Source organism: Gadus morhua, chromosome 3, assembly GCF_902167405.1.
Source record: "Gadus morhua chromosome 3, gadMor3.0, whole genome shotgun sequence".
Classification (NCBI taxonomy): domain Eukaryota; kingdom Metazoa; phylum Chordata; class Actinopteri; order Gadiformes; family Gadidae; genus Gadus; species Gadus morhua.
The window spans coordinates 12,686,756-12,696,201 of record NC_044050.1 but is presented as its reverse complement, the minus strand read 5'-3'; the positions used below and the strand labels follow the sequence as shown (position 1 = coordinate 12,696,201).

At 43.7% G+C, this 9,446-nt stretch overlaps 2 protein-coding genes across 2 annotated transcripts; both read left to right on the top strand.

The window, feature by feature from the left end:
* The first annotated feature begins 566 nt into the window (after positions 1 to 566).
* LOC115541115 (retinal cone rhodopsin-sensitive cGMP 3',5'-cyclic phosphodiesterase subunit gamma) lies at positions 567 to 2,658 on the top strand. Its single transcript, XM_030352902.1, has 3 exons — positions 567 to 709; positions 1,537 to 1,656; positions 2,086 to 2,658. Exons 2-3 carry the CDS (start codon positions 1,550 to 1,552, stop codon positions 2,201 to 2,203), a joined length of 225 nt encoding a protein of 74 aa, XP_030208762.1. The 5' UTR covers positions 567 to 709; positions 1,537 to 1,549; the 3' UTR covers positions 2,204 to 2,658.
* A 4,987-nt stretch (positions 2,659 to 7,645) lies between these two features.
* Positions 7,646 to 9,446, top strand: LOC115541114 (retinal cone rhodopsin-sensitive cGMP 3',5'-cyclic phosphodiesterase subunit gamma). The gene is made up of 3 exons (XM_030352901.1): positions 7,646 to 7,793; positions 8,387 to 8,506; positions 8,825 to 9,446. The coding sequence occupies exons 2-3, from the start codon at positions 8,400 to 8,402 to the stop codon at positions 8,940 to 8,942; spliced, it is 225 nt and encodes a 74-aa protein (XP_030208761.1). The 5' UTR covers positions 7,646 to 7,793; positions 8,387 to 8,399; the 3' UTR covers positions 8,943 to 9,446.

Sequence of the window (9,446 nt, the reverse complement as noted above, 5' to 3'; positions counted from 1 at the left end):
CGGGGTAAATTTATCCCCATATTTATATGGTCAATTAGGCTTTCGGGTTCCACTATAATCCTACTTTTTCGATAAGATATAAACACTACTATTAGATTGAAGACTGAAAGATATGACCAACATTCTGATTCCACAGGAAAAACACAAAAAACTAAACGCCCCTTGTTTGAATGTTCAAATTTCATAACATTATATTTGTCATTCTACCACAGAATAGTTGTAAACTTCATTCTGATTGTTCAATGAGGCTCCATGGGTGTCCATTATTTTTCATAGCGGCACGCCTCTGCCTTTCAACAGTTCTGAAACAATGCGCCACAATTCTTAAAACCACTACCCCTTACTTAGGTCTACAGTATTGTCCGCTAACAGGACCCCCATGGGTTGTTTAATTCCTCACTTAGAATATATGATACCTATTAAATAGCAATGATTGAAAATGTTGCATTGTTGATGATCATAAAAATAGATGTTTGCAATGTAAGACAATTAACCCAGTGTACGTTTAGACTAATTTATAAATGCATTAACCCTGTTAATCTGACCAAAAATAGCCAGACCAAAGTGTCTCGTCCCTCGTGTGGATGGATGAATCAGCAGATATTAGCGGACAGAGTATAAAGAGCAGCAGGTGGACAGAGCAAGCATAAAGAAGTCAGAGAAACCTACCTGGAGACATTAAGACAAGGAGATCCTCCTCCAAACCCAGGTAAGAGGAAACAGCTTTCTCTCTGAACTACAGCGTCTATTTGTCGTGTCTGGACTCTTTAACTAAACTCCACAACAATGGAATTAATGGCGTGTGAACGCGTGCCCAAAACTTTAGGATACTTTAATTGGAAGCCTCGTCATTCTTGAATAACCCGAGGGAATACTAATAGACGACTATACAAAGTAGACCCGCCTAGATCAATTTATTTGGATGAACGGAAGCAGTGGTTCAAAGAAGCAGAATCAGAAGACATCTTGTTCTCTAGTTAACAAATGTTGCTGTTATTAATTTTAACAAGGGTCTTGTGAGGAAACATACAAAGTAGACATGTTTATACTGAATATCTATGGCCGGTCTATGGTGGTGTACAGTTTGAGAATGCTCTTTGAAAGAGTTTTTATTGTCTGCCTTTTTTTTGGATTGTGTGCAGTGCACTGAGCTCTTGACATTTGAATTGAAGTCCTCTGGTTTGATGAAACCAGTATTGGAGAAATACATCACAATAGGTACCATGCATGGCTAGCTGGTCTCGCTATTCAAAGTTAAATCATTAGTCAAGAAAGACTCCACTTTAGCTGATTTTTAGCTGATTCCCCCTTTTACCGGAGGGACCCGAGAAACAGTCGATGAGGGGATCATTCTGTGAACAGCTGGAGTAATGGCACAGAGAGATTGAGAGCTGGCCAAGTCTCATTTTAAAAGCAATGTCAACTGAACTTCCTCACAGGCTTTGGTGTCCATGTATGGTTAGGGTTAAAAAAAATGCACATGTAGTTATTGCTGCTGGTCAATTGCTGATGTGATGCCCTCATGTTTTCTTCCAGAATCTAAAACAAAATGGACATTGCTGTTCCAGCCGCCGCCGACAAGAAGGCCGCCCCCAGGTTCAAGCAGAGGGCTGCTCGTACCTTCAAGAGCAAGGCCCCAAAGCCTGGCCAGAAGGGGTGAGCTGGGCTACAGGCACATTTGGAAACAAATTAGAATTAACATGTTGACAGTTTAACAGAGCAGCATTTAAGTACCTTGTCGATTCAATGAACCTGCTAAAGGTTGCATCAGCGATGTAGGGTGACGTCACTTCTGATGAATGCAGCAAAAAACCCAACAACAACCACCCCTTGTCGTTGATTGGTTGGAATACTATTTATCTTGGTTTTGCGTGGTTGGTGGTACCATTTGTTTTTGTCTACTACCTCAGAGCATAGGCTATCTGCAAAGATGTGGGCAGCTAGCTGATCGTGAGGAAAGATCAGATGAATATGATCATTTATGTTTTGGCCTAGAATCGCTGATACAACCATTAAGAACGAAAAGTGAATCCTGCATCAGGCAAGAGATCACATTACATCACTCGTGTCTTCTTGTCCAATCAGATTCGGAGACGACATCCCCGGCATGGAGGGTCTCGGCACTGACATCACGGTGGTGTGCCCATGGGAAGCCTACGGGGACTTGGAGCTCGGGGACCTGGCAAAATATGGAATCGTCTAGAATCTCCCTCCTGTTCCCGTTACCGCCTGTTCATTTCATTCTAGAATTGTTGCTCCATCCGGAATGTTACCCTCTAGCCTGATCCACTGAGGTTCCGAGAGGACTTTTACTGACTGCTGCTGAGGTTGGCCCTACTGCACAAGGCTTTGTCGGAAGATGTGAAACATCGGTGACATGTGTCTAATGTATCTGTTCATGGGCCTTGTGAGTGTTTGGGGGCCAGGGAAGGGGCAGCAGGGCAATTGTTCTAAATTGGTCTGGTTTAAATGCTTCCCCCCGATATTATTCACCACTCTTCTTAGCGGTCGAGATACATTTGTCTTTTTGTCTCCTCCCAACTCTGTCTTTGGAGTCAACGTTGTACGATAGAGAAAGAAGTGGTTATTTTTTATACACGCTGTAGACCGTTCAGTCTAATATCAAATGCTGAATAAACAACCAAATTTTTCACTTGATAAAAAAAGTTGTTGATTTATTTTCATAGTAGGACTTGTCTGATACAAAGTTGGTGTACATAATTGTAAAGATTTAACGATAACCTACACGTTAACCTGGGGAGGACAGCTTGCTAGAGGTTATTGGAACACTCCAGTAGTTTACAATCTTTCCCGTCAAATAATCAGACATTTTAGTGTGCCCCAATAACAAAACATTCTCCAGAAATTAACCTGTTTTTGGTATGTTTCAAAACTTTATTGTCCATATGCAAGCATACAGAAATTTGTCGTCAAAAACCGATAAGACTGGATGTTAAAAAGTACATTGTGGCAGGTCAATACGGTGTCCTAGTGTCCTGTGATTTTGTTGATAATGATCAGTATGGTCTTGCTGTCCTCCAATATCCTCAGCCCCTCAGCAGGAAGAGTCTATGGTGGGCTTTTGTTTTAACTGGGTGCCTGTCCAGTCCTGAGAATGAGAAGGTCTAGTAGTCTATTTGGAGTATCTTGCGAGGCAGCTGGATTCGCTGGATTCTCAAAAACCAAATCACGCGAGAATTCATCTTGACAGGCTTCCAAGTTATGCGCTCGTGGCCGGACCACAATGGTTTGGACCAATCAGCATCTTAAGAGATACCTTTGTGATTAAGGTGATACGTGATCGACGATGATAGACAGATGTTTCATCCAATCACCTGCCAAGTATTTTCTGAAAGTGCCAGCCCTTTGCCAAACAGTTTCCAAGGAAGTTTTCCCAGATGGTTCTGTGGAACAGTCCAACTGGCTCGGCCTGTTACTGTGTGGATGCCCGGTCTGTTAAGAGAAACAACCTGCTCCACCTTCTGGCTGTTTACATGCAGTGGTTTGGAGAGTGGATGGGACTTGACTTTTTACCTCCCATGCCATCTCCTTGGTTTCATTGACTGATCAAACAATTCAGAAAGTGGGCTGACATATAAAAAATTGGCGCTCAGAGAAGGTGTGTCAGAAAACTGCGTGACCAGGAGGATTTTATTAGCATATTTAATGAGTGAGTGGTTGCACGTGATTCCCTTGCTATAATCATAACAAAAAAGACAGAAACCGGCCTGCAATAAAATCCAAGGAAAGCTCAACAACAACAGACACATCAACATATCTCCATGGAGACAGTGCTGTTATAAACCCTGTCGATAAGAGAGCCCCTCCAAGGTTCAAGCAGAGGGCCGCTCATACCTTCATGTGCGGGCCTTAAAGCCTGGCCAGAAGGGGTGAGCTGTGTTTAGGCACACTGAGAAACTCATTAACATTGACAGGTAAACAGTCTTACACGGGAGCCTTTGATTAGCTTTTAAATTGAATTAATCTGTTACTAGAACACACTTAATTCTGTATCATCATAATGGCAGCTTCTCTCTGGTTAGACTCATTCAGAGAGCTCTGCCACTCCCGGTGAACGTAAAGGCCTGTACATGCTTGGTCACTGCAGCATGTAAGCAGCACCACCCAGGGGTCTTCCACATCAAAGTGACCTAGCAACATGTGTAGATCTCCAACCTAGATGTTGCGCAACACGGATTGGTGACTTTACGGGCAGGTCTGCTTCCGCAGCCTCTCAGTTGGGATAATGTTACAGCTAACCTAGCTTAGCTTAGATTCTAATAAACATTGAACCCTTTTACTTACTTAACTTTAAAAAAAAATGTTTGTAAATCATTAGTAAATACAAATAGGAGATGGTTTTGGCAGAAAGAGGGTGACATGATTTTTCGATCTATCCAAAGAAGTCTTGTACATTTCGGCGGACAAATCCCCCTCTAGTGTACGCTTTGTGTAATGACACGTTGTGTCGGCTGCGCTATCAGTATAAAGGCCTGTACATTAGTTATACAACATACAACAACATTAGTTATACAACAAAGTGGAACAATCCACTTTGTGGATTGTTCTGTCTATTTGTATGGCTTTCACAAGCTTTACGTGTCACTGTCAATAAATACTTTATTGGGTTTACCTCCTTTAAATACTATGCTGTTTTACTGTTGTCCTGAAGTGTTCAACTAGCAATCAATTCAAGAAATATAAACTCGTGGGTTTCAGTTTGCTTTGAAACTTTATTGTCCATATGCAAGCATTCAGAAATGCATATGCTTAAGAATAGGATTCAAAAGAGTTCAAAAACAACACATTGCCAACATGGACAACAAATTACAGCGTTAAACACAGCAAAGACTGGTTGTTTAAAGGTCCCATGACATGAAAATCTCACTTTGTGAGGTTTTCTAACGTAAATATGAGTTCCCCTAGCCTGCCTATGGTCCCCCAGTGGCTAAAACTTGCGTTTGGTGTAAAACGAGCACTAGCTGTTCTGCTCGCCTTTGAAAAAACGGAGGCTCAAGCGCGCTGATTTGGAATGTCTGTGCTCATGACGTCATGAGGAATCTCGGCTCCTCCCCTTACTCTGCCTGGCCCGCCCAGAGACGTTGGCCCGCCAATGAGACTCGACCGTGCGAGCGCCACATGTGTGTGTGTGTGTGATGAATACACACACTGTAAAGCAAGTGTTTCTTGTCGGTTCTTTGACGTGTCTTGTATTTCCACAACGAGACTGTCGTGGGGGTTATCTGAGCCATGTTTGAGAAGGAATTGGGGGAAAGGAACTTTGGTTTGACTCGCTGAAGTACATGAACTGCGACATGCCGCCGGTTGCCGTGAGGCACCATCGCCCGGCAGCGGGCAGCTGGCAGCAGGCAGCGCGCGGTTCAGTCGACTTCAGGTTGATGTGAAAGTGGAAGAACCAGAGACGTCGCAGAACCCGACAAAGTCGTTTGTGATTCATAATATCGTCTGGAGGCGCACACAATATATTATATGATATAGATATCTATGTATTATATGATATTATTTAGATATAGAGCTCCAGGACTGTAACGCAAGTGTTGTACACTTCCTTGTTATTTGGCGCATAACGCGTCGGACTCTCGTCTCTGGTATTTCTACAACGAGACTCGTATTGGGGGTTATCTCAGCCAAGGTTGAGAATGAATTGGGGGGAAAGAACTTTGGCTTCGACTCCCTCAAGTCAAGAACATGAACCACGACAAGGAGGAGAAAGGGATCTTTGCCGGGCAGCGCTTAGGCACCTCCGCCTCCGGCGGTGGTCCCTCAGCGGGGCTCAAGCGGGAGACATTCGCCGCCAACAATCCCTTTCTCCTCCATGTCGTGGTTCATGTTCTTGAGGGAGTCAAAGCCAAAGTTCCTTCCCCCCAATTCATTCTCAACTTTGGCTGAGATAACCCCCAATACGAGTCTCGTTGTAGAAATACCAGAGACGAGAGTCCGACGCGTTATTCGCCATCACACCAACAGCAGAACGGTTATCCAAATAACAAGGAAGTACAACACTTGCGTTACAGTCCTGGAGCTCTATATCTAAATAATATCATATAATAAATAGATATCTATATCATATAACATATTGTGTGCGCCTCCAGACGATATTATGAATCACAAACGACTTTGACGGGTTCTGCGACGTCTCTGGTTCTTCCACTTTCACATCAACCTGAAGTCGACTGAACTGCGCGCTGCCTGCTGCCGGCTGCCCGCTGCCGGGCGATGGTGCCTCGCGGCATGTCGCAGTTCATGTAGCCTACTTCAGCGAGTCAAACCAAAGTTCCTTTCCCCCAATTCCTTCTCAACCATGGCTCAGATAACCCCCACGACAGTCTCGTTGTGGAAATACAAGACACGTCAAAGAACCGACAAGAAACACTTGCGTTACAGTGTGTGTATTCACATTGATGTGGACGTTGAAGAACCAGGAACGTCGGAATATCGGCTCACACAGCTTTTGGCCGTGATAATATGTATTATATGATATAGATATCTGTGTAGGCTATATGATAATATTTAGATATAGAGCTCCAGGACTCCCGTGTGTTCTAGAATATTTACAGAACACGGCTAAAGGCTGTGTGCGCCTCGCCATTGCGATACATCCACTGTAAACAGAGCGCATGGTACCGTCCCTGGCTGCAAGCTGCTCAGGGCCACACCCCCACCCTCCTCCTTGACACGCCCACCGAAACAGCGCATTTGGGGGAAGCTCAATGTGCGACTGGCTCGGAGTGGCTGTAACTCTGCACCACGGCTGAATTTCAGGAACGTCTTTGAATACTGTGTTAGTTGCCCACTAATACCTATATTAAAGAATACATAAAATAGCATGTCATGGGACCTTTAAGTGCATAGAGCCCGGGCCATACAGTGTCTTACTGGCCTTTGTGTTTTAGTTGAGTATTGTCATTATGGTCCTGATGTCTGAATAGTCTGTGCTGGGCTTACTTATAAACTAGGTCTTCCTGTCCTGAGAATGAGAGGGTCTGGTCAATTTGGGATCCCAGGTACTTAAAATAAGTGACCTGCTACTCCTCTGGTTTGGAGAGTGGAGGGGACATGTCTATTTACCTCCCAGGCACTTCTCCTTGGTGTTAGCCACATTCAGTTTGACTTGACTCTGATCTAACCATTGGTTGACAATGTCACAACCTGTGACTTAACATCACACACACACGCACGCACGCACGCACGCACGCACGCACGCACGCACGCACGCACGCACGCACGCACGCACGCACGCACGCACGCACACACACACACACACACACACACACACACACACACACACACACACACACACACACACACACACACACACACACACAATCTCACACACAGGTGCCCATTTGGTGAGAGAAAACGCATTGAAAGTGACCTCTACCAGAAGGCCCCTATCTAGAGAGTACATTGTGTCAGGCTTTCCAGATTGTCCCTTCATGCCCTGGACGGATCTAACCCTTCCAATAAACCATTACAGTTATTAAAGAACACATTTTCACAGTTTAAATGTTTGTTTTTTGTAACCACTGTTTGTTTAGGGGATTAAATGTATACTGTCCCTTTTAAGACACTTAACTGAGTAAGAGTTTAGTGTCAACTGCTTCTCATCAGTTCCAATTAGGTGGCCTACTCTGTTAATCTGTCCAAAAGTGGACAGTAGTCTCTCACTTCTCCCAAGGAGTATAAAGGCAGCAGCCAGGTGGGCATAGGGCTGACAGACAGAGAAACTTACTTGGAGACATAAAGACAAGGGGATCCTCCTCCAAACAAAGGTAAGAGCACGTCTATCTGAACGACTGAGACTTGAGTTCTTCATCAGAATTTGTATTTTTATGAAAGGTAGCTTTGGTGCATACTATAACAAATGTCAGGTATAGTAATCAATTGAATGAATAATGAATAATGCTGGGAATGGAAGAGGACTGCACACTCAGCAGAACAACAAGGACATTGGTGTACCTCCTCCAAGCCTGATATGGAAGATATGTATCGGCCACACTTAGTCTCAACTAAGAGTTGGATTCTATTTGTATTGACTGATGTTTTCAATGTGGAGTGACTTAGCTCCAATTGAGACCACTTCTCAGACTTGGGACTATAGGACACATCGATCAGCTGTAGTATATTTTTATAATAATTTCAGTAGTTCATTTTTAAATATTTTATTAAAACTGCACATTCCAGATCAATTCTACATGACAGAAATCATTCAAAGCACTAGGTGTAAACGATGACATCCATGCAGTCTTTGTCGTTCCTCCTCCATGTTGAAGGACGCCTCTGTGACAGTTTGCTGTTGAGGGCGTACTGTAGATGCGTTGTGTGTTGCTGACTGCTGAAGTGACGTCTTCATGTTTTCTTCCAGAATCTAAAACAAAATGGACATTGCTGTTCCAGCCGCCGCCGACAAGAAGGCCGCCCCCAGGTTCAAGCAGAGGGCTGCTCGTACCTTCAAGAGCAAGGCCCCAAAGCCTGGCCAGAAGGGGTGAGCTGGGTTGAAGGAAAACTATGAGTTTTCTGAGATATTTTCCGATCATTTTGGGTCTAATGCGGATAATAACTTTTAAAATTGGTCCACTATTAAGCGGGAATGCTGCTGCCGAAATCCGCCTAGATGGTCTTACATAATGAAGCAGTAACGCACTAACATGTAAACAGTCTTTCAGAGCTGCATTTAATCAGCTTACTAATGTTATCAATCTGTTACTAGAACGCAAAGTACTTTTATTCTCCGTTTTAACTTGCTCAGTTAAATTCCCACTGTCGGGTTCTCTTGACATCGTTCTTGTCCTCGTCTAATCAGATTCGGCGACGACATCCCCGGCATGGAGGGTCTCGGCACTGACATCACGGTGGTGTGCCCATGGGAAGCCTACGGGGACCTGGAGCTCGGGGACCTGGCCAAATACGGAATCGTCTAGAATCTTCTAGAAACAACTTCCTGACCCTCCCCCCCATCATCTCGACATCTTCATTGTTTGTCTCCCTATGACCATGTGAAGGATGCTAGTGGGGTCACACAGCAGGCCCTAGTCTGGAGCCACCCTATGTCTGTGTATATCTTGTCTGGTGCAGACTCAGTATCTACGCATTGATACTTGGATGTCTAGTTCAACAAAATTCCTCACAAAGGCAAATACTATTTACTTAGCAAGAAATGTGACAACTTTTAAGATAATCATCATCTAATATGGTCTGTTTTGTTTGTCGATTCATTGGCTGTAGGAAATATCTTATTTAACCTGTTTCTCATTTATATTTGCCAATGTGAGAGATGTATTTGTATATCCTTGTAGGCCTACTTATCCATTTATTTATCAAAATAAATGGATAACCCTACAGGATATGCTAATATTTGTCCATTCGACAGACTGTTACATCTACAATCAAATGCTGAATAAATGAAAAGTTCTTGACGTGTGAAA

Coding starts and splice junctions, on each gene's coding strand:
- LOC115541115 (XM_030352902.1), top strand. CDS start 1,550: ATGGACATTGCTGTTCCAGCCGCCGCCGACAAGAAGGCCGCCCCCAGG. Junction 1,657..2,085: donor CCAAAGCCTGGCCAGAAGGG/GTGAGCTGGGCT, acceptor TTGTCCAATCAG/ATTCGGAGACGACATCCCCG.
- LOC115541114 (XM_030352901.1), top strand. CDS start 8,400: ATGGACATTGCTGTTCCAGCCGCCGCCGACAAGAAGGCCGCCCCCAGG. Junction 8,507..8,824: donor CCAAAGCCTGGCCAGAAGGG/GTGAGCTGGGTT, acceptor TCGTCTAATCAG/ATTCGGCGACGACATCCCCG.